General features: G+C 39.8%; 1 protein-coding gene across 3 annotated transcripts in view; it reads left to right on the top strand.

The window, feature by feature from the left end:
- The window catches only part of SFSWAP (splicing factor SWAP), a 144,250-nt gene extending 142,791 nt beyond the window's left edge, over nt 1-1,459 (top strand). For all 3 annotated transcript variants that reach the window (XM_056533188.1, XM_056533197.1, XM_056533204.1), the window contains one exon: nt 1,021-1,459. In XM_056533188.1, the coding sequence (XP_056389163.1) occupies nt 1,021-1,086 (66 nt within the window). In that variant the 3' untranslated portion in view covers nt 1,087-1,459. The remainder of the gene's footprint in view (nt 1-1,020) is intronic.
- Nucleotides 1,460-24,626: the final 23,167 nt, after the last annotated feature.

The raw sequence follows: 24,626 nt of genomic DNA, 5'->3' as shown, positions 1-24,626 counted from the left end.
AAATAAAATATAAACATTACTGTACAATCATAAAATAGAAACAGATTAGAAAAACAGAACATGTTTCATTATCTGACTCGAATAACACATTCACCTAGCGTCATGGTCATTAAAAACAAGTATTGAGATATCACTCCCCGGCCAGCTAAGAGATTTGTATATGTCTTTAAATAGAAGTCTTAAGAAAATAGTTCATGTTCATCTTCTAACCACCTGTAGTTCTGGTGCTAGTGCATCACAATACCTGCCAGATTCTGTAGGTGCTAAATGCCAACCACTGACCTCTCTAAGAGGTCATGTATCAATATGACATATCACAACTTCAGACTTTGGCAACTGAGACTGGATGATGACCAAAGGTCGATGGCACTGGAAATGTAAGGGATTAGAAGGTGGGTGGGAGACATTTTCCTAAAATTCTGTTATATATAGATAGGTAACAGTACATTTTTATCAAGCCCAGATATCCCCTTTTAAGATATTTTATTTGAAGTTATTTTGCTTTGTTTACAATGTGGGTGTATATTTTGTTATAGTTCTATTATTTACTGAATGACTCTTTTAGCTCAGGTTTGAGGTTTTAGTTCTAATGTCTATGTCATGAATGATTTAGCATTGTTTGTATATTACTCTCCATTATGCGCTTATGTCAGATAATTCTCTAACAAAGGTTTTTATGCTTATGGTGGTGCATGTGCTGCCTCTTTTACAGATTTTTCCTGGCATTCATTCAAAAACATAAAGAACAAGCTGGCAGACACAATATAACAAATGTAATAACCTAAAATAGAACACAATGCAAAGTAGCTGCCTGGGTCATTTGACACCCGGATTATGCAGTTAAATTATATTAGCAGTTTAAGTAGAAGTGTAAAACATTGTTTGTCAATTGCTGCATGGGGAATTGTTCAGACTGATTGTTTCAAGTAATGCACCGTGTACATCTGTACGGAAATGTCCTTTCTGTAGTTCACTGATGCGATTCAAGTAATGCTTAATATTTGTTTGTTTTCTTTCCAGGATCTAATGGCTAAAGTAAGAGCAATGTTGGCAGCATCAAAAAACATGCGCACGGGTGCTTCCTGATAGAGTGCATTGTAAAGGAAACAATACCCTATGTCACAGATAGAGATCCGAGATGATCGGTTTTCCATTGCTGTATGCTGTAATTCCACATGATTTCTGTGTGAAATCAGACTTACAAATGGTCAATTTTTCATTGACCTTTTTTTCCATGAATTTGTTGCTGAATTACATTTCCCAAGATGCTCAGAGATCTTACATTTACATCATTGACTGTCTAATTGACTAGACATCCAGTGGTGCTTCCTAGGACATGTACATCAGCAACAATTGTAGTTTTGAAGAATACTCTACAAACTGACCAGCAGCCGACCTTATGTAAATTTGTATATATTACATTTGTGTATTAAAGTGCTACAAAATAGAACTAAGTGTTTGGTTTTTCCTAAAGAAAAAAGCTTATTTGTCTCTTTTTTTTTAATTATGATCTTCATGAACCCATATTAATTTGAAGGATACTTATCATTTTTAAAAACATTTGACATGTCATAATATGTCAAAAGTTTAAATCGGTGGGTTCTTGTTGCAAAGACCCCCAACTGGCTGCTTAGTTTGCTTCCATTCCTGTTTAAGCACAATGTCTTGTTTCAGAGGGCCAAGCAATGTGTGACCAGATTTGTAAAAGGTCTTAAACTTTCTATGAATCTATGCATTGCACGCCTACATTTCTGTGGAAAGCCGAAGTAGGAAGTTTGGGTCACAGCACAGCAGTTTCTGATCCTTTGTTCTAGTGATCAGTGGGTGTCTCAGCACATGGACCATCACTGATGAAAACTTATGACGTAACAAGTTTTTAAAAATGTTCCTTTTCCCTTTAAGATGCTCATAAATGTTTCTGAAAATACCCTCATTGCTACTGTTTGTCATCCATTTTAAAATGACAATTTGATTCAGTACTTAAATTACATAAAATGGACAGTAGTGGAGACTATACACAAGACACTGAAGGGATCCAGGACACTAGGTATATATAGTAAGATGACATAAAATCACAAAAACTTTGCATATAATACCAACATAGCCACTGCATTAAGGCCCTATATAGAATGTATACACACTGATAACTATGATAAAATGCAAGTGCAATGCCTAAGTACATGACTAAAATGTCAGTGAACTATTAAGATCACCCTCCCTAAAGGAGGGGTGTTCTATCACTGGAGCAAATTGGGCATACCAAACACAATGCTGCTATTTGAAAAAACAAGTGTGTATACCGAGGTCCGGATTCCACTGTTCCCTGACATGTACGTTTAGTTCCTTCGTTGTAGTAATATGTATTTGTGCAGGTCAAAACCAAGACAGTTGAACCTCATTTTATCAAAACCCTCTAAAGGAAAAATGTTGCCCCTAGACACCAATCAGAGCTCCACTTTCATCTTTTTAACTGCCCCAGCAAAATTGGTTCTGATTGGTTGCTCTTGCCAACAGTTTAGATAAAAGGCCCCAATTGTTTAAAACAACAGTAATGGCAGTCTCCATGGAGCCGGAAGCCACCATCCTCCATCACACTCAGCTGCCGGAAGCAGCGTCATCTGATAGAGGAGAGGCAGGCAAACGGCATACGGAGACCCGGAGCATGCGCATACACACTGTCACTTCACTCTCCTTCTCTGTAAGTCTCCCTCTTCCTCCATCCGGCAGCCTGATAGTGTATAGTGTGTGACAGACAAGTCTCGACAGTAAGAGAGTGGAGGGAGAAGGCAAAATGTCATCACTCCATACTCCCCTCCTTCTCATTCACTGCCAAGACTATACGATATCAGGCTGTCAGAGGGAGACTGCGAGAGCAGTAGGAGTGAAGAGCTAGTGTGGAAGGTCAGGGAGGAAGGTTTCTGGCATGTAGAAATCTGAACATTGTACATTATTTTTTGAATTTTTTTTTTTTTTATAATATATACTGTTAACATTATGGTAAGAAAAACTTTGTGAATGCGCCATGCAGCATATATAGCAGGTTCATTGTTAACATTCCATTAGCGTTGTCATGCTTTTTACATCACACTTCCAGTAAACTTCTACTTATGCCTTTCAGCCCTGACCCTTCCCAACCATTGTGCAGTTTTGAAATAAAATTGCTTGTGACGTTTTGTGTGAATCCTGGGTGCAGGTTTGAGGAATTATACTGCAATTTCAGACACTTAGTTTTTGAATTTAATCTCACTGTCAGGCTAGAAATGCATATTCCGAAAATGAGAAACTTCTTACTATACTAGTGTGATTATATACAAGTGATTCTTATGCATTAACTAGAAACTGCTTCACAGGTGCGTGGGAGATCTGACAAAAAGTCCTCTGTATTTATAGCATGAAATACATTGGGGGAACATCTATAAAAATAAAAAAAAACGGAGTACATTTTAGCAGGCATGTGTCATATTTACTGAAACCGCATACATTTATCAAAACCGCTGCATTGGGGTACACCACTTGCCATGCACTGCAATGAAGCTTCTTAAGATTTTAACACCTTAGGTACTGGCAAGCCTTTAAAGATGCTCTTTCAGTACAAAACAGAATGGACAGAATGTTAATCTTTCACTGCATTTGTCATATCTAAGTTATATAGAGATACTAGCTGAGTACCTGATGTTGCCCGGATTTTCATTCCTAACCCTTGTTGTGGAGGAAAATCTACTTTTGACTTTATATCCCATCCTCATATATTGTTGTGATATCCCGTCCTCCTATCCTGTCCTCCTATCCCGACCTCCTATCCCGACCTGCAGTATGTGTACCAGGTATTGAAATATCTCCAGCCGTACGGAAGTTATGTGGGAACATACATTCCCCATTGATTTGCATTGGACTTTAAACAAAAACCCCGACCCTCACAAATGGGGGTAGTTAAGAGCGAAATTAACTATCCTATATTTTAAGTGGACATATAAGTAGCATGTGACCAAGTATTATCGAAATATCTCCATCGGTTTGGAAGTTATGCAGTAACATATATTTCTCATAGACTTGTATGGGACAAAAACCCCGACCCTGGCAAATGGGGGGTGAGTAAGGGTTAAGTTACCTGTCCTATGTTTGTTGTGGACATATTAATAACGTGTGCCAAGTTTCATGTTAATATCTTTAGCCGTTTGGACGTGATGCTGGAACATACACACACATTGTGTGTGTATATATATATATATATATATGTATATATATATATAATATATATACTCAATCTTGAATCTCCGTTACACCTGAAGAGGTGTCCTCTCCCCGAGGAAAGTACTGACCCCGTTTATAGATAGAGATATATATATATAAAGGGGGGGCACTGTTTTAACACAATGGCGGGAATTCAAAATTGAATGGACTTTTTTTTTTTTGTCAAAACTGTAAAAAAAAAAAAAAAAAAGTGCAGCACACATTTTAAGAATTTTGCCTTGTGTGGCCCATGTTCAGCATTGTTTTTTTGTTTTTAAATTGTAATCATATATATATATATATATATATATATATATATATATATATATATATATATATAATAAAACACAACTCGTGTCTGTATGTGTGTGTGAATGTTCCAGCATCACAACAAACATAGGATAGGTAATTTAACCCTTACTCACCCCCATTTGCCAAGGTCGGGGTTTTTGTTTAAAGTCCCATACAAGTCTATGGGAAATATGTTACTGCATAACTTCCAAACGGCTGGAGATATTTCGATAATACCTGGTACACATATTACTTATGTCACATAAAAATATATGATAGTTAAATTAACCCTTACCTACACCCTTATATAAAAGATGGGTTTTTGTTTCAAGTCCCATGCAAGTGTATGGGACTTCCAGTACCTTACTCCACAAGCTCCGCTCTGCATCTCCTGGTGAATGTGTCAGTCTGACTTGCAAGCCACACCCTGTCTCACAAAGACACATCCACTTTTTAAGCCCCACCCCTTTTATTATCTACCCTTTTTGTGCATTGGTCTGGCTTGCAAATCACACCCAGTTCCACAAAAACGTAAATCACTTGTCGAGGAAAACTGGTGTATAAATGCCCTTAATGATAATTTGGTAGACAACCAACACTCTCAAAATCATTGATTAGGCCTAAGTAATAAAATATAAATCTTTATTGAAAACATAAATACATATAGACATACAAGAATACACTGACAATACAGAATTATGTCTCTTGATCCGACAATGTGCACAGATCACGGATCAGGAAGGGACGGGGGTGTAGGATACAGGTGAACCCCTACTTCTTGGAAGGCCCTACCTAGTCTAAACCCTTGCCCTCACTGAACAATAAGTGTGGACGGGGTTAGGAAGATATTAATATTTCATTAGAAATACATTAAAATTAAATGAAATACATTTATTGAGGCATCTCGTGCTCCCTTTCCAACGCGTTTCTCCCTTAGCAAATGACTAGGGTTCATCAGGGAATGGAGGAGAAAACAGTACAACAAGATAAAAAATATATAATGCCAATGATGTAGTCAAAATATGATAAAGATAAATATAATTATATTTATAAAGCACAGTTGAGTGAGTCAAAACTGCTTAAGATGACAATCCAACGTATGAGCTGAGTTCATTCAATATAATTGATACATGTCGAATGATGCGTCCCCTATATTATATATATGACGCCGGCCTATTCCAGAGTACAGCCAAATTGAGGTGGATATAACTGTGGAAACAGAATAACATATATCTATAAACACCATCATGGTTGCTAATGGAGTTCAAAAACACTATATTGATATATTGATCTTATACCTCTGTGTTAACCCCATGTATTAGCCGCAAACATGGCACATCAAGAGTAGTGAAGTAGTCCCAGAACTTTCAGCAGGACTATATAGATACACTTTAGATGACCTCCAAGAACTGTAAAAGTATATGATAATCAAATTAGCATACCCAGTTAAATTCATAGTACCTATAAAATTGATGCACTATAGTAGACCAACGATAATGAATATCAATAAATTCAATAAAAAATTCCAATATTAGGGTTTAGATGACCAAAGGGACTAGAAGTATGGAAGCCAATATACATCATTCAGCGTTTATCATAATAGACTCATAAAGCAGATAAACAATCAAAAGAACATACCAGGTAAAATTCAAGACCAGGACTCCCACTTAGAAATCAATGCACTCCTAGACCTACAATCAGTCCATCATGATCAATACAATAGCGGTTCCCTTTTTCTATATGGCGGTTGCTGTGGTAAATGATGAGGAATAGGATTAGCATTAACCCCAGAATGCAAACACTGATATGATAGTGTGCAATGGAATGTGCAAAAACCTAGTCCAGTATAATATGAACTGAACAACCTAATATAAATAACATGTTAAATAATAAAGAAAAAAGGGTATACAAAAGATCTCACCGCAATAATAGGTGTGTCAAAGATGTGACAACAATAGAGGGAAAAAGAAGGGACGATAAAGTTCCCAATCTTCGGCTCAATGGCCTTCCTACAGATATAAGGGGAGCAAAAATGCGCTAAGTCAAAATGCCAGTACATTTCTAGCACAACAAATCGAAATTAGTAGCCAGTAAAGTACTTACCCTGGTTTGGCAGTTCAGACGCGTGGACCCACGATAACGTGTGTGTCTAATCCGAGTCCCGCGTCTGTTTTTAACTGCCCACATCGGAAATTGCAGGGCGGGGTTAGGCGCATCCCGTGTTTCCGGCCTGTGGAACGCATATGCGTATCAACTACCCGGCTGATGCCAAAACGCTGATGCACCAGGGAGAGCTTCCGCTCAGAGACACACAAATGCGCTCCAACCAACAATAGGATGGAACACACATGCGTGCCACCAAAACCTGACAGCCGCGCCAATAGGTAGGCGCCCACAGATTAACACCCATTGTGTCAGCCAGACAGATAACTGACGACACACAGCTTATGTATCCGCAGTGATCAAGGAGATGAATAAAAATGGGAAACTAAAAAGGTCTTGAAAAAAATTATTACCAGAAAGTCTATAGACTCAGCTCCCATGATGTACAATGTATCTAAACTTCACCCAAAAAAGCCCTATATTAATAAAGATAAGTACAATGTGGGTACAAATAGGTAAAATTCTAATAAGGCTGTAGTCACAACACCAAGAAAAATATAATAAACAAAACATATTTTTTAATAGATTGTCAAAAAAGGCTATATGGAGGATCTAGATGAAAAATCCTCAACGAGTAAAATAGGATTATAGAGGGGGCCTGATAGTAAATGCCCAACCCTCAAATATTCAAGAAGTAAGAGTGAACGGAAATAATACACTATGTTCTAAATGAATGGGCAAAATGATATATGCTCATTTAAGCCATGTGGAGTCACCGTATGAAGACGGTAGATCCATCTGGCTTCTGTTTGTAGCAGCCTCTTGTCAAAGTCTCCCCCCCCTAACATCATCTTTAAGTACCTCTATCACCTAGAAAGTGATGTCAAAGGGGTCTACCGAATGGATTTGGTTCATGTGAAGTGACACCGGTTTCTCCTTCTTATGTTTGATGTCACCAATATGTTCAAGGATCCGGCGCCTAAGTTCCCTTTTGGTCTTTCCAACATAACCCAAAGGGCAGGGACAGCTGGCTAAATAGATGACCCGGCTAGTCTTGCAGTTGGCATAGTCATAACACTTATATATTCTTTGATCCTCATATCGTTGAAAGTTCTTAGATACCCGAATATATCTGCATGCTTTGCATGCTCCACATCTATAGGTCCTGCAAATCTTGCGGTCCAGCCAGGTGCCGGCTGGTCTTGGGGGGGGGGTGTACAAGCTATGTACCAGATGGTCCCCCAAGTTCTTGCCCCTTCTATACGTAATCATCGGGCGATCTTCAATCAATGAGCCAACTACTGGGTCTGTTCTTAAAATAGACCAGTGATTAGAGATTATACTACGAATCTCCTTTGCGGCTGCGTGAAAGTACCCACTATACGAATAGGAGGGGATCTTTGATCCTGGTCCTTGGGTTTAGATTGAAGTAAAGTGGCCCTGTCTAGGTCTTTGGTCTGGAGATAGGCCTGTTTCAAAATCCTATCCGGGTAGCCCCTATGTTTAAATCTCATACGTAGCTCATTGGCTTCAGTATGAAAAGTAACAGGTGAGGAACAATTTCTTTTAACCCGTAGGTACTGGCCCTTCGGTATCCCTATCTTGAGGGCATAGGGATGATGGCTTTTCCAGTTTAAGAGATTGTTCCCCGCCGTTGGTTTCCGATAGTCGTCTCCAGCAATCCTAATTCCCCTCGTTTGAGAAGAACATCCAAAAACACCAAAGTATCCCTATGGATCTCAAAAGTGAATTTAAGTCCAATGGGATTCTGATTTAGTGTAGTGACAAAAGCCTCAAAGTCCAATTGTGAGCCTGTCCAAATGACCGCCACATCGTCGATGTAGCGGCCCCAAAACGCAATATGTTGGTGAAACTCAAAACTGTCCTCCCAAAAACTTCCTCCCACCAGCCCAGGAGCAGATTGGCATAAGTGGGCGCCACTGGGCTGCCCATGGCCGTGCCCCTGAACTGGTGGAAAAAAACGGGAGTTAAAAATAAAATAATTACGAGTGAGGACAAATTCCAGTAATGTCAGAATAAATTGATTGTGTGGACCAAAGTGTATACTCCGACTACATAGGAAGTGGGCTACTGCTTTGATCCCAAAATCGTGGGGGATTGAGCTATATAAAGCTTCAACATCGATCGAACATAGGAAGCTGTTTTGATCAAGAGTAATGTCTTGGACCTTCAATAATAGGTCCATCGTGTCTCGTAGGTATGATGGAAGACTAGTTACAAATGGGCGTAGGACCTCGTCCAAATAGATGCCCACATTCTGGGTCAAATTTCCAATACCCGATGCAATCGGTCTGCATTTAAGCGGGTCCAGGCCCTTATGGACCTTAGGCAGCCCATAAAAAGTGGAGATCCGAGGGGCTTTCGGGAGCAAAAAATCAAACTCCTTACCATCAATAAGGGACTCTTTTCTAGCTTGTGATAATATACTGTTTAGTTCTTGTTGAAAAACCAGAGTAGGGTCTTTCTCCAAAATTCGATAGGTAGACCTATCGCCTAACCCCGCCCTGCAATTTCCAGTCTGGGCAGTTAAAAACAGACGCGGGACTCTGATTAGACACACACGTTATCGTGGGTCCACGCGTCTGAACTGCCAAACCAGGGTAAGTACTTTACTGGCTACTAATTTCTATTTGTTGTGCTAGAAATGTACTGGCATTTTGACTTAGCGCATTTTTGCTCCCCTTATATCGGTAGGAAGGCCATTGAGCCGAAGATTGGGAACTTTATCGTCCCTTCTTTTTCCCTCTATTGTTGTCACATCTTTGACACGCCTATTATTGCGGTGAGATCTTTTGTATACCCTTTTTTCTTTATTATTTAACATATATTATTTATATTAGGTTGTTCAGTTCATATTATACTGGACTAGGTTTTTGCACACTCTATCATATCCGTGTTTGCATTTTGGGGTTAATGCTAATCCTATTCCTTATCATTTACCACAGCAACCATCATCATTTACCACAGCAACCGCCATATAGAAAAAGGGAACCGCTATTGTATTGATCATGATGGACTGATTGTAGGTCTAGGAGTGCATTGATTTCTAAGTGGGAGTCCTGGTCTTGAATTTTACCTGATATGTTCTTTTGATTGTTTATCTGCTTTATGAGTCTATTATGATAAACGCTGAATGATGTATATTGGCTTCCATACTTCTAGTCCCTTTGGTCATCTAAACCCTAATATTGGAATTTTTTATTGAATTTATTGATATTGATTGATAATCGTTGGTCTACTATAGTGCATCAATTTTATAGGTACTATGAATTGAACTGGGTATGCTAATTTGATTATCATATACTTTTTACAGTTCTTGGAGGTCATCTAAAGTGTATCTATATAGTCCTGCTGAAACAGTTCTGGGACTACTTCACTACTCTTGATGTGCCATGTAATACCATGTAATGCCATGTAATACATGGGGTTAACACAGAGGTATAAGATCAATATATCAATATAGTGTTTTTGAACTCCATTAGCAACCATGATGGTGTTTATAGATATGTTATTCTGTTTCCACAGTTATATCCAGCTGTACTCTGGAATAGGCCGGCGTCATATATATAATATAGGGGACGCATCATTCGACATGTATCAATTATATTGAATGAACTCAGCTCATACGTTGGATTGTCATCTTAAGCAGTTTTGACTCACTCAACTGTGCTTTATAAATATAATTATATTTATCTTTATCATATTTTGACTACATCATTGGCATTATATATTTTTTATCTTGTTGTACTGTTTTCTCCTCCATTCCCTGATGAACCCTAGTCATTTGCTAAGGGAGAAACGCGTTGGAAAGGGAGCACGAGATGCCTCAATAAATGTATTTCATTTAATTTTAATGTATTTCTAATGAAATATTAATATCTTCCTAACCCCGTCCACACTTATTGTTCAGTGAGGGCAAGGGTTTAGACTAGGTAGGGTCTTCCAAGAAGTAGGGGTTAACCTGTATCCTACACCCCGTCCCTTCCTGATCCGTGATCTGTGCACATTGTCGGATCAAGAGACATAATTCTGTATTGTCAGTGTATTCTTGTATGTCTATATGTATTTATGTTTTCAATAAAGATTTATATTTTATTACTTAGGCCTAATCAATGATTTTGAGAGTGTTGGCCAGTTCCACAAAGCCACGTCCCCTTCTATTTTAACCTTACAATATCTTCATTACAAATCAGTCTCACCTGAGGATGGGACATAAGGATGGGATATGAGGTTGAGATAGGAGGAGGGGATATGAAGTCAAAAGCTTCCTCCTTTGTTGGTTTTCCTCCACAAAAAGGATTAGGAAGGAAAAACCGAGCAACACCGGGTATTCGGTTCATAATGGTCAAATCAGCTGCTAAATGCCTGAAAATAGCGCGGTTTTCACTCTGTTGTGTGTAAGGGAGCATCCACATCACGATTTTGCTATATGGTTCTCAGATATGGTTTTGTGTTTGAAAATCATATACATTTACTTACCATACACTTACCATACACAACTGGATACAATTTGTTGTGTACATTTGTGTACATTGCTGTGCACAAAACTGCAGTGAACTACAGTTTTTTGTCTGGTTTCGTATCCTTTTATAAAAACCGTATTCGATTTTTATAACCTTGTAGCCAATGGAAACCATATTGAGCATACAACTGCCTACAGTTTTGTCAGTTTTTGAGGGATAGGTTTTCCAATACAAAAACTGATTCAAAACAGTATGACAAAATTGTGATGTGAATGGAGCCTTATTCAGTTTGCAGTATCGAAATAAAGCTCCTTTGATCTCCATAGCAGCTATGCAAAGTGCGCGCTGAAGCGCTAAAGCATGCACTAGGTACGGCTGCTATGGAGACAACAGGAGCCTACAGAGTTATGAGCAGTGCGGGCTCAGTGAAAATAGCATTTTTTCAGGTATTTAGCAGCCAATAGTGACAGTAGTGCGGCACTACTGTAATTTTTTCATAAAACTTTGGATTTCCACATCAGAATTGATGATTTTTGGTCACTTCATATACCAGAAAAAGTGAATAAAAAGTTATCAAAAACACCCATTACAACATAGCACAAACAAATGGGCCCTTGAAGAGGTACTCTGGTGGAATTTTTTTTTTTTTTTTTAAATCAACTGGGTCTAGAAAGTTTAACAGATTTGTAAATTACTTCTATTAAAAAAATGTTATCCTTCCAGTACTTCTCAGCTGCTGTATGCTCCATAGAAAGTTGTGAAGTTCTTTTCAGTCTGACCACAGTGCTCTCTGCTGACACCTCTGTCCATGTCTGGAACTGTCTAGAGTAGGAGAGATTTGTTATGGGGATTTGCTCCTACTCTGGACAGTTCCTCACACTGTGTTCAGACTGAAAAGAACTTCACAACTTCCTATGGAGCATACAGCAGTTAAGTACTAGAAGGATTAAGATTTTTTAATAGAATTTACAAATCTGTATAACTTTCTGGCACCAGTTTATTTTGAAAAAAATGTTTTCCATCAAAGTACCCCTTTAAAAAGCCCTGTATATGCAAAAAAATAAACGCGTAATAGGAGTCAGAAGAGGACCATTTTAACCCCTTAAGGACCAAGGACGTACTGGTATGTCCTGAGTCCTTTCCCTTTCTATAACGCGGGGCCACATCGTCATACGAGTCGGGCCCGGCCTCTAACAACGGTCGGGACCCGTGGCTAATAGCGCACGGCAGTGATCGCGGTGACGTGCGCTATTAACCCTTTAGATGCGGCGTTCAAAGTTGAACGCTGCGTCTAAAGTGAAACCATGCCGGTTAGCTCAGGGAGCTGTTCTGGATCGCCGTGGCGAAATCGCGGCATCCCGAACAGCTGCTAGACACGAGGAGGGTCTCCTACCTTGCCTCCTGGTGTCCGATCGCCGAATGACTGCTCAGTGCCTGAGATCTAGGCATGAGCAGTCAAGCGGCAGAATCATCGATCACTGGTTTCCTATGAGAAACCAGTGATCAATGTAAAAGATCAGTGTGTGCAGTGTTATAGGTCCATATGGGAGCTATAATACTGCAAAAAAAAGGGGGGGGGAAGTGAATAAAGATCATTTAACACCTCTCCTATTAAAAGTTTAAATAAAAATAAACATACGTGGTATCGTCGCGTGCGGTAATGTCAGATTTATAAAAATATATCGTTAATTAAACCGCACGGTCAATGGCGTACGCGCAAAAAAATTCCAAAGTCCAAAATAGTGTATTTTTGGTTACTTTTTATATCATGAATAAATTTTCCTGCATGTAGTTATGATTTTTTTCAGAAGTACGACAAAATCAAACCGATATAAGTAGGGTATCATTTTAATCGTATGGACCTACAGAATAAAGATAATGTGTCATTTTTACCGAAAAATTTACTACATAGAAACAGAAGCCCCCAAAAGTTACAAAATGGTGGGTTTTTTTTTTTTCAATTTTGTCTCACAATGATTTTTTATTTCCGTTTCGCCGTAGATTTTTGGGTAAAATGACTGATGTCACTGCAAAGTAGAATTGGTGGCGCAAAAAATAAGACATAATATGGATTTTTAGGAGGTAAGGAGGAAAAAACTAAAGTGCAAAAACGGAAAACCCCCTGGTCCTTAAGGGGTTAAAGGGGTACTCCGGTGGAAAACTTTCAGTAGTTATTAGATGCTGAATACTACAGAGGAAATTATTTTCTTTTTAGAACACAGTGCTCTCTGCTGAAATCATGACCACAGTGCTCTCTGCTGACATCTCTGTCCATTTTAGAGCAGCATATGTTTGCTATGGGGATTTTTCCTACTCTGGACAGTTCCTAAAATGGACAGAGATGTCAGCAGAGAGCACTGTGCTTGTGATTCAGCAGAGAGCTCTGTGTTCCAAAAAGAAAAAAATGTCCTCTGTAGTATTCAGCAGCTAATAAGTACTGGAAGGATTAAGATTATTTAATAGAAGTAATTTACAAATCTGTTTAATTTTCTGGCACCAGTTGATTTAAAAAAAAAAAGTTTTCCACCGGAGTACCCCTTTAACCTCTTAAGGACCCAGGGCGTATGGATACGCCCTCACACCCTGGGCCTTAAGGACCCAGGGCGTATCCATACGCCCTGGCATCTTCCGGTCCCTGCCGCGCGCCGGGCAGAGATCGGAACCGGATGCCTGCTGAAAAGCTTCAGCAGGCATCCAGGGCAAACACCGAGGGGGGCCATGTAGGCCCCCCATGTCGGCGCTCGCCGCAAATCGCAGGGGAAATCGCCCCTGCGATCTGCGGCGATACCGGGCTGATCGGGTCTCTGGGACCCGACCGCCCGGTAATTTTGCATGATCACGGCTGTCACAGACAGCCAGGACCATGCTAAAGTATAGGAGCGAGGTGGCAAGCCTGCCACCTCCTCCTATCCACTGTGATTCTTAGGTTAGTTAACCGACCAATCGCAGGGGGGGGGGGGGCGGTTACTTCCTCCCGCCCTGCCCGGCCCCTTGAAGTCCCGAGATGACGGGAGGAAGACTGGAGGACGCGACGGGGGACGGGGGAGTGCTGGGGCCCGGCCCCAGTACTTACCTCGTCCCTGAAGACCCGGATCCTGGCGATGAAGACGGCGATGGCGACAGGTGAGTGGATCTTCAGCCGCGGTCGGGCCCTTTACAGCAATGCATATGTAAATGCTCACTGTACCCCTTATGTTCCTCAAGGGGTCTAGTTTCCAAAATTGTATGCCATGTGGGGGTTATTTTGCTGTCCTGGCACCATAGGGGCTTCCTAATTGCAACATGCCCCCCGAGCAAAATTTGCTCACAAAAAGCCAAATATGACTCCTTCTCTTCTGAGTATTGTAGTTCGCCCATAGTACACTTCAGGTCAACTTATGGGGTACCTCCATACTCAGAAGAGATGGGGTTTCAAATTTTGGGGGATATTTTTTGCTATTAACCCTTGCAAAAATGTGAAATTTGGGGGGAAACACACATTTTAGTGAAATTTTATTTTTTTACATATGCAAAAGTCGTGAAACACATGTGGGGTATTAAGGCTCACTTAATTCCTGGTTACGTTCCTCAAGGAGTCTTGTTTCCAAAATGGTATGGCATGTTTTTTTTTTTTGTTTTTGTTTTTTTTTTTTTTTTTTTTTTTTTTTTTTGCTGTTCTGGCACCATAGGGGCTTCCTAAATGCAACATGCCCCCCAAAAACCATTTCAGAAAAACGTACTCGACAAAATCCCCTTGTCGCTCCTTCGCTTCTGAGCCCTCTACTGCGCCCGCCGAACACTTTACATAGACATATGAGGTATGTGCTTACTCGAGAGAAATTGGGCTACAAATATAAGTCTATATTTTCTCCTTTTACCCCTTGTAACAAAATTCAAAAATTGGGTCTACAAGAACATGCGAGTGTAAAAAATGAAGATTGTGAATTCTCTCCTTCACTTTCCTGCTATTCCTGTGAAACACCTGAAGGGTTAAAAGGCTGACCGAATATCATTTTGAATACTTTGGGGGGTGTAGTTTTTATAATGGGGTATTTCTAATATGAAGACCCTTCAAATCCACTTCAAACCTGAACTGGTCCCTGAAAAAGTGAGTTTGGAAATTTTGTGAAAAATTGGAAAATTGCTGCTGAACTTTGAAGCCCTCTGGTGTCTTCCAAAAGTAAAAACTTCTCAATTTTATGATGCAAACATAAAGTAGACATATTGCATATGTGAATTAAAAAAAAATATTTTGAATATCCATTTTCCTTACAAGCAGAGAGCTTCAAAGTTAGAAAAATGCAAAATTTTCAAATTTTTCATAAAATTTTGGGATTTTTCACCAAGAAAGGATGCAAGTTACCAAATGTTAAAGTAGAATATGTCACGAAAAAACAATCTCGGAATCAGAATGATAACTAAAAGCATTCCAGAGTTATTAATGTTTAAAGTGACAGTGGTCAGATGTGCAAAAAATGGCCGGGTCCTAAGGTGTAAAATGGCTGGGTCCTTAAGAGGTTAAGCATACAAATTTTCTTACAACTTTTTTTTTTTTTTTGTTAAGTAGTAAAATAAAACAAAACCTATATAAATTGAGTATCTTATAATCCTATTGACCTACACAATAAAGATAAAACATAATTTAAACCGTAAAGTGCACTGTATAGAAACAAAACACCCCACCTTCCCTTGTAGGGGGAAAATGAAGACTTATGGCTGTTTTTATCTTGACCAGTCCCATTTTTCAAATCTGGCATGTGTCTTTTTAAGTGGTAATAACTCTGACATGCTTTTACTGAGCGACGGAATCCTGAATGTTTTTTTCGTGACATATTGTAATTTGTTAGCGGTTAATTTTTTTTTTTTTTATACATGCAGCGTTTTTTGTGAAAAACTCCAAAAGTGTTAAAAGTTGGAAAATTTATTTTTTTTTTTAAATCATTTTTTGGCATTCTGTTTAGTAAAAATTATGATCTCTTCATACTCACAGTATGACATTTTGCAACTTTTAACAATATTTTGGTACGATTATGGCGATACCTAATTGATATTGCTTTTTATGTTTTTTTTTTTCCTTTTAACAACAACATCCTCTTCCCTTTTTTTGTGTTGCAATCCTCTGACATCCATAATTTTTTTCATCCTTTGTCCAAGCGCATTGTGTGGGGGCTTAGTTTCTGAAGGATCAGCTTTACTTTTTATTGGTACCATTTATACTATACATGCTATATTTTGATAAGTTTTATTCCATTTTTTGCACTACAATTAGCAATTATAAACTTATCGTTTTATAGTATGTCATTACGAACATGGCAACACCTATTATGTATAGGAGTTTTTTGTGATCATACAGGACTTTATTGGAAAAGGGACATATATTTAATTTTCTTTTTACATTTTATTTATTTATTACCTATACCTGTACTGCAGAATAGCATAACAGTCAGTCTCACACTTACATTCAGCCTGTGAGATCCAGCCTATGGCTGGCCCTCACAGCCTTCCATACTCTGCAGACATGAGGCCATCAGCTGGCCTCCTTCTGTCATGACAACCATCAGGTCCCCATGATTGAATTGCTGGGTCGGTGATTAGTATCCTGTTTAACCCCCTCCACCTGTCGATCCTTTAGATGCTGCAGTCAATACTGACCACGGCATCTATTTGGTTAACACTGCCGAGACTGTCGCAATCTCAGTCAAGGCAGCTGCCATGGCTGTGATTGACAGCCAGGTCCTGCCGCTTATCTCCTGCTGCACGTCGCACAGAGCAGGAGATCATCAGGATATGTACATAGTTAAATTGCGGGAACATACATTCAGATAAGATCTATGCATGTGTAATATATCGGAAAGGAGTTAAAAGGTGAGGAGTAGAGATGAGCGAATTTACAGTAAATTCGTTTCGTCGCGAACTTCTCGGCTCGGCAGTTGATGACTTATCCTGCATAAATTAGTTCAGCTTTCAGGTGCTCCCGTGGGCTGGAAAAGGTGGATACAGTCCTAGGAGACTCTTTCCTAGGACTGTATCCACCTTTTCCAGCCCACCGGAGCACCTGAAAGCTGAACTAATTTATGCAGGATAAGTCATCAACTGCTGAGCCGAGAAGTTCGCGACGAATCGAATTTACTGTAAATTCGCTCATCTCTAGTGAGGAGGAAAAAAAATGTAAAGCAAAAATTTTAAAAATCTGGTGCAGTCTTAGACTGCCTAAAGTAAAACATACTGGTTAGATTATTGCAGCATGTTCCCGACCATTGCAAATCAGGGGAAAACCTGATGGATATGAATGAAGGTTAGTACCTGCTGTGGTTAATAACTTCCCTTTGTTTTTACATGTACCACTTAAGCGTAGCTTTTTTTTTTTTTTTTTTTTTTTTTTTTTTAAGGCAATAAGTGGGTTAAAAAAGAAAAACGAGAAGCAGAATCTTTCCTATTTATTTTTCCTCCCTTTATTCCATTCCTGGCATTGGCTTTAAAACTGCAAGCGTGATACAACCTAAAGGCTGTCCTTATTATAAAGAGTGGCCCAGATTTACTATTGTACAGGGTGGGCCATTTATATGGATACACCTTAATAAAATGGGAATGGTTGGTGATATTAACTTCCTGTTTGTGGCACATTAGTATATGTGAGGGGGGAAACTTTTTTCAAGATGGGTGGCGACCATGGTGGCCATTTTGAATCCAACTTTTGTTTTTTCAATAGGATGAGGGTCATGTGACAATCAAACTTATTGGGAATTTCACAAGAAAGACAATGATGTGCTTGATTTTAATGTAACTTTCTGACCACATATAAAATTTGTTCAATGTGCTGCCCATTGTGTTGGATTGTCAATGCAACCCTCTTCTCCCACTCTTCACACACTGATAGCAACACTGCAGGAGAAATGCTAGCACAGGCTTCCAGTATCCGTAGTTTCAGGTGCTGCACATCTCGTATCTTCACAACATAGACAATTGCCTTCAGATGACCCCAAAGATAAAAGTCTAAAGGGGTCAGATCGGGAGACCTTGGGGGCCATTCAACTGGCCCACGACGACCAATCCACTTTCCAGGAAACTGTTCATCTAGGAATGCTCGGACCCGACACCCATAATGTGGTGGTGCACGATCTTGCTGGAAAAACTCAGGAAACATGCCAGCTTCAGAACATAAAGAGGGAAACACATCATCATGTAGCAATTTTGCATATCCAGTGGCCTTGAGGTTTCCATTGATGAAGAATGGCCCCACTATCTTTGTACCCCATATACCACACCATACCATCAATTTTTGTGTTCCAACAGTCTTGGAGGGATCTATCCAATGTGGGTTAGTGTGAGACCAATAGCCGTGGTTTTGTTTGTTAACTTCACCATTTGCATAAAAGTTTGCCTCATCACTGAACACACTCTTCTGCGTAAACTGAGGGTCCTGTTTCAATTTTTGTTTTGCCCATTCTGCAGCACCTGAAACTACGGATACTGGAAGCCTATGCTAGCATTTCTCCTGCGGTGCTACTATCAGTGTGTGAACAGTGGAAGAAGAGGGTTGCATTGACAATCCAACCAATGGGAAGCACATTGAACACATTTTATAAGTGGTCAGAAACTTGTAAATAACTCATGAAAGAATAAAGTTACGTTAAAACCAAGCACATCATTGTTTTTCTTGTGAAATCCCCAATAAGTTTGATGTGTCACATGACCCTCTTCCTATTGAAAAAACAAAAGTTGAATTCAAAATGGCCATCATGGTCGCCACCCATCTTGAAAAGTTTCATCCCTCACATATACTAATGTGCCACAAACAGGAAGTTAATATCACCAACCATTCCTATTTTATTAAGGTGTATCCATATAAATGGCCCACCCTGTAAAATGCACCAGGATTACTATGAGTTTTAGACCCTTTTGTAGCTTCTCTGACAAATCGTGTCTTAGGCAAAAAAAAAAAAAAAAAGAAACAATGGGGGGGGGGGGGGGGGGTGATGTGACAATATTCTGACACAGTTTAAAACTAGACAAACTTAGAATGCAACAGATTTATGAATCAAACAGCCAGAGTCACTTTGGTGCATTCTTATACTTTTTAAGATTACACTTAGATTAGTCAGTTTTAGAAAATATGGGCCAGTATGTACCAAAGAACACATATCGTATTTATCGGGGTATAGCACGCACCGACCTATAACACGCACCCTCATTTTACCAAGGATATTTGGGTAAAAAAAGTTTTTTACCCAAATATCCTTGGTAAAATAAGGGTGCGTGTGTGTGCATGTGTATACCCCGATACACTGTTTCTGACCCCGCAGAAGCCCCCAGGAAAGGCAGGGGAGAGAGGCCGTCGCTACCCAATTCTCTCCCCTTGCCTTTCCTGGGGTCTAGAGCCCTGCTGCCGCCGCTTCTCTCCCCCTGGCTATCAGTGGCGCTGCCCCATTGCCGGCGCCGCTGCCCCATTGCCTCCCCCATCCCCGGTTTTATAATTACCTGTTGCCGGGTCGGGTCCACGCTGCCTCTGGCTCCGGTGTGGCGTCTCCTGTGTCGTTGCTATGCGCTGCGAGGAGCAATGACGAGTGACGTCTTCAACGCGACATCACTCGTCATTGCGTAGCGCAACGCATAGCAACGACGCAGGAGACCCCACACCGGAGCCAGAAGCAGCGCGGACCCGACCCCGGCAACAGGTAATTATAAAACCGGGGATGGGGGAGGCAATGGGGCCGTGGCGCCAATAGCCAGGGGGAGAGAAGTGGCAGCAACAGGGCTCTAGACCCCAGGAAAGGCAGGGGGAGAGAAGTGGGCAGCGACGGCCTCTCTCCCCCTGCCTTTCCTGGGGGCTTCTGCGGGGTCTGAAAACCCGGGGATGGGGGAGGCAATGGGGCAGCGGCGCCGGTAGTCTCTGGACCCCAGGATAGGCAGGGGCAGAGAATCGGGCAGCGACGGCAGGTCTCTGGACCTGCAAAAGCTGCTGCAGTTCATTGATTTAAAGCGCCCGCTTTAAATCATTGAACTGCAGCGGCTTATAGGCGTTTAACACGCAGATAGACTTTAGGCAAAAAATTGTAGCCTAAAAAATGCGTGTTATACGCTGATAAATACAGTAGTTAGAAGTATCTAATATATCTGTGTGTTGTTGAGTAAAACACTTTTTTTATATTCACACACACACACACACACATTTATATATATATATATATATATATATATATATATATAAAAGTCCAAAGTGAATACAGCACCAAGCAGCTGAGGACTCAAGCTTGTAGAAGGAGTGAGACTTTATTTGCTATCCACGTGCACATGGATAGCAAATAAAGTCTCACTCCATCTACAAGCTTGAGTCCTCAGCTGCTTGGTGCTGTATCCACTTTGGACTTTTGTATGCTTTTCCGAGTTGGCATTCTCGGATGATTACTTGCACACGCTGATTGGATTGGTGCTGTCTCTCCTCTTCACTATATATATATATATATATATATATATATATATATATATATATATACACACAGACAGATGATGTCGGGAGAAGCAGCACAACTAGAAGTTGCTCAGGTGCCGGGTGCCAGCTGGTATAGGCTCTGGTCCTGAGACTTGAAGTAAACATCCAAAAATGAGAAACTCCAGCGGCACACCAATATAGTGAAATGTGAAGTTTATTCACCCAAAGTCTTGCAACGTTTCGGCCGTCCAATTACTGCCTTTCTCAAGCATGAGGCATGTGATACAAACAGGAAGTTAAATAGTGACTCAATAGTGGTATCAACCAATCACAGTGGTATCAACAATAGTGACTCAGTAGTGGTATCAACCAATCACAGTGGTATCCACAATATTTACATAGTTGTAAGGGTGTAATCCGTTTACAGTGAATACAAGTCCGTACATACACAATAGATGCATAAACACTGTTTTACATACATATCAGCAGTGTCGTGAACATATATAAGTGCTAGCACCACTGTGATTGGTTGATACCACTATTGAGTCACTATTTAACTTCCTGTTTGTATCACATGCCTCATGCTTGAGAAAGCAGTAATTGGACGGCCGAAACGTCGCAAGACTTTGGGTGAATAAACTTCACATTTGTTTTTCACTATATTGGTGTTCTGCTGGAGTTTCTCATTTATATATATATATATATATATATATATGTATATATTTAGTTATACATACCTTTAAAACAAGTAAATACAAGCTTCTATCTTGTAATTTTTTTTTCTAGTTATGTCGTCCATTTTGGTCTAGAAGCTTAATAATGATCTATCTGTTGATTTTATATTGACATCAAGTCCTTGAGGACAGCTATGCAGTAAACTTTTTAATTTGTCTTATAAATATGCCAAAGTGCTGTTATTTTCATGCCGGCTGCTCTACCACGATGCACATCATAATGCAAAGTGCTTGGTCGTGGGCCAGTCAGAGTTGCTTGGATTTATTTAGCTACTCTGCGATATGCCTCTTTTTTTTTTAAATTTTTTTTGCTTCTTTGAGCCACAGGATTTATGGGGACAAGAGGGGAAAAGTCTTATTCCATAAAAGCACCTAGTCCTGTGACAATAAAGATGCCTAAGTGGACTTTGCTTTAAGCTCTTTTGAGTTTTGGCAACAGAAGAAGCGTTACGCACCAGAACTGTAATTTGATTAAAAAGCTCTAATTTAATCATGATCTGTAGGATACTCTGTGCTCATCTGTCTGCTCATAGAGAGCTTTGTGAGTATCAGAGATGAGTTCATCACCAGGGCTTATTCTGTCAGTGTGAAGAGCCCACGTATCCCAGCCTCAGGATCTCTGGAACATGTCAGAAGTAGAAGATTGGGCCTTTATCACTTCTGTGTTACTGACATGCCAGGCATACTACTGAATGCATTGTTGCAGATGTCCTGGTGCAGCTGCTTATTGCTCTGTTATGTTACCAAAATCAAGGCCAATATCTTCTACAAGTTGATATTCATATGAAGAAAAGAAACTCACCATAGTCCATCTTCTGGCTTTTATTGCAGCATATAATACTCACAAATACATAAAGGGAGAGGGAAGGAGCAGGGGGTACAAAGGCAACAAGCTCCGTTTCGCACTTAACAAGTGCTTCTTCCGGCCACATAACCTTCTTTGTGACTACATTACAGATATAAAGGTAAGTGAGACAGGTAACCAATCACTAGTGATACACCCTCACATGTGATGTCTGACGTCTCGGATGGGTATTCTCTGAACTTAGAAGCATATTGCAAGATCTGTTCTCTCGTTTTAACCCTAGAGGGCCCGTCGCATTGGTTTGAATGATCCAATGTGTTTCATTTTTCAGAAGTGTTATGTCAATTCTTTCTCCTGCCTTGGCTTCCACTCTTTTGAGTCCCACAAATCGTAGGCCTTCTGGGTTATTGTCATGCTTTTCCTTCATGTGGGACAGTAAACAAGGGACACAAAAGTGTTCCCTAATGCACATAAATAACTGTTGCGTCGTTTTTCCCACATAGAAGAAATCGCATGGACAGAACAGTGCATAAAGTATATTTTTAGATCGACAAGTAATAAAATAGTTTACTGTATGAAAGATTGGAACGATTTGTAAATTTCTGGTTGCCATATTGTATTTACAAAAATTGCAGTTCCTGCAGCTAAAATTGCCTTGTGGTGTGAGGTCACCTAGCCATGTTGTTTTCTGAATTCTTTGTTCTCTCTTTCTTAGATTGTTCCCTATCATTCTATTTTTTCTGTATGTAATTAAAGGTTTTCTGATTGCTATGTCTTTCAAATCTTCGTCTGCTTCTATCACATACCAGTTGCGTATAATAGCTGTTTCTTTTATGCGATTCATGGATGAGTTTTCGAATACAAAAGTGAATTGTTTCTCTTGTATATTTTTAGGTTTAGATTGTAGCAAATCATGTCTCTTTTTCATGTTAGCCCTTTGTCTACTTTTTTTGATCAATGATTCTGGGTATGCTCTCTCTTTTAATCTGATCTCTAATTCATGGGCCTGCGTGTGGTATGATTCTTCAGTAGTGTTTGTTCCTTTTTAATCTAATGAATTGCCCGTACAGTATACCTTTTTTGACTGTCTGCTGGTGTGAACTATTTTAGTGGAGTAGAGTCAGGGTCCCGGTCTCCTGCCTATACCATTGCTCTGAATATTTAAATGTGTTAATGGCAAATACAAAATGAAGTCCTTCTATCACGAAATTGATAAGCTGTGTTGATACCGCTGTATGATGTAGAAACTCCTTTACAGCCTGTACACCCGCGTCATGGGGGATTCGGGTGTACAGGCTGACTACGTCTACTGAGCATAATTTGAAGTTACTTTCCCATTGAATATCTTTAACTAAATTAAGCAAATGACTCATGTCCTTAATGTAGGAAGGGATGAGTTCTGCACATTTTCTTACAAATAGATAAAGGAATGGGACTAACCAGGACGGGGCCTCCTCTCTCCAAGGGCCCTATAGCAGCCGCATGAGCTGCCACTATGTATGCCCTTGCCTAAGGCTATGTTCTCATGGGATTTCCAGAATTCACAATACATAGAAAAATCCACCCCATAATCTGTACAAGTTGGTTCAGATGTGTATTTAAAAAAATTTGATGGTGTAAAATAAAACTTTAAAAAAGTATACTTAATTTACTTAGCATCCCTCTGCCAAGATTTCCCTTGCCCCCTGCTGTCTTCTGGCTCCATTTCCATTAGATCTGAAGATAGCTTTCGTGTGAACACCACCAAACTACAGATCCAACTATGCTTATATTGATCTGCATTAATTGAGAATTTGGAAGCATACCTACCTGTGGTTATTAAGAACTTGGAAGTATATGTATCTGCAGTTATTGGGAATTTGGAAGGATACCTACCTGCGGTTATTGAGAATTTGGAAGCATACCCACCTGCGGTTATTGAGAATTTGGAAGAATACCTACCTGCGGTTATTGAGAACTTGGAAGCACACCTACCTGTGGTTATTAATTGAGAACTTGGAAGCATACCTACCTGCGGTTATTGAGAACTTGGAAACATATCTACCTGCGGTTATTGAGAACTTGGAAGCACACCTACCTGCGGTTATTAATTGAGAACTTTTAAGCACACCTACCTGCGGTTATTAATTGTTTATTTGATTATTTTGGAATCAAAGGAGTCAAATGGCCAATATATTTTTAATATTGTTCAGATAAAAAGATTTAGCAGTGTAAATCTGTGGTCATTTCTCTTATGAATGTGTAGTATTCTAGTGTGCATGTCAGTGATTTTTACTAGAATGAAAAATGACTTCATCTGAGAAGTGACACAGAGAGCACTTGATAGTGCAACAAATCTTGCCAGAAAGAAAATGTGCCTCTCCTTTTATTGCGCCCAGAAAATGCATTGGATTTAAAGGTCTCAATCCTTCACTTTCATTCCATTCATTCTGTCTCCAAATTACCTTCAGGCCTGACCAATAGCATTCGCCTGTCAATGCAATACCATTAAGCCCTGCAGCACCGTCCACCCGTGTTCACTTTAATAGGCCTATTACCTTCAAGGCAAAGCCACACTAACATTTTATTTT

This window comes from Hyla sarda, chromosome 1 (genome assembly GCF_029499605.1).
Source record: "Hyla sarda isolate aHylSar1 chromosome 1, aHylSar1.hap1, whole genome shotgun sequence".
Classification (NCBI taxonomy): domain Eukaryota; kingdom Metazoa; phylum Chordata; class Amphibia; order Anura; family Hylidae; genus Hyla; species Hyla sarda.
Note: the sequence above shows the minus strand (reverse complement) of the source record. Positions and strands in the feature narration are given on the sequence as shown.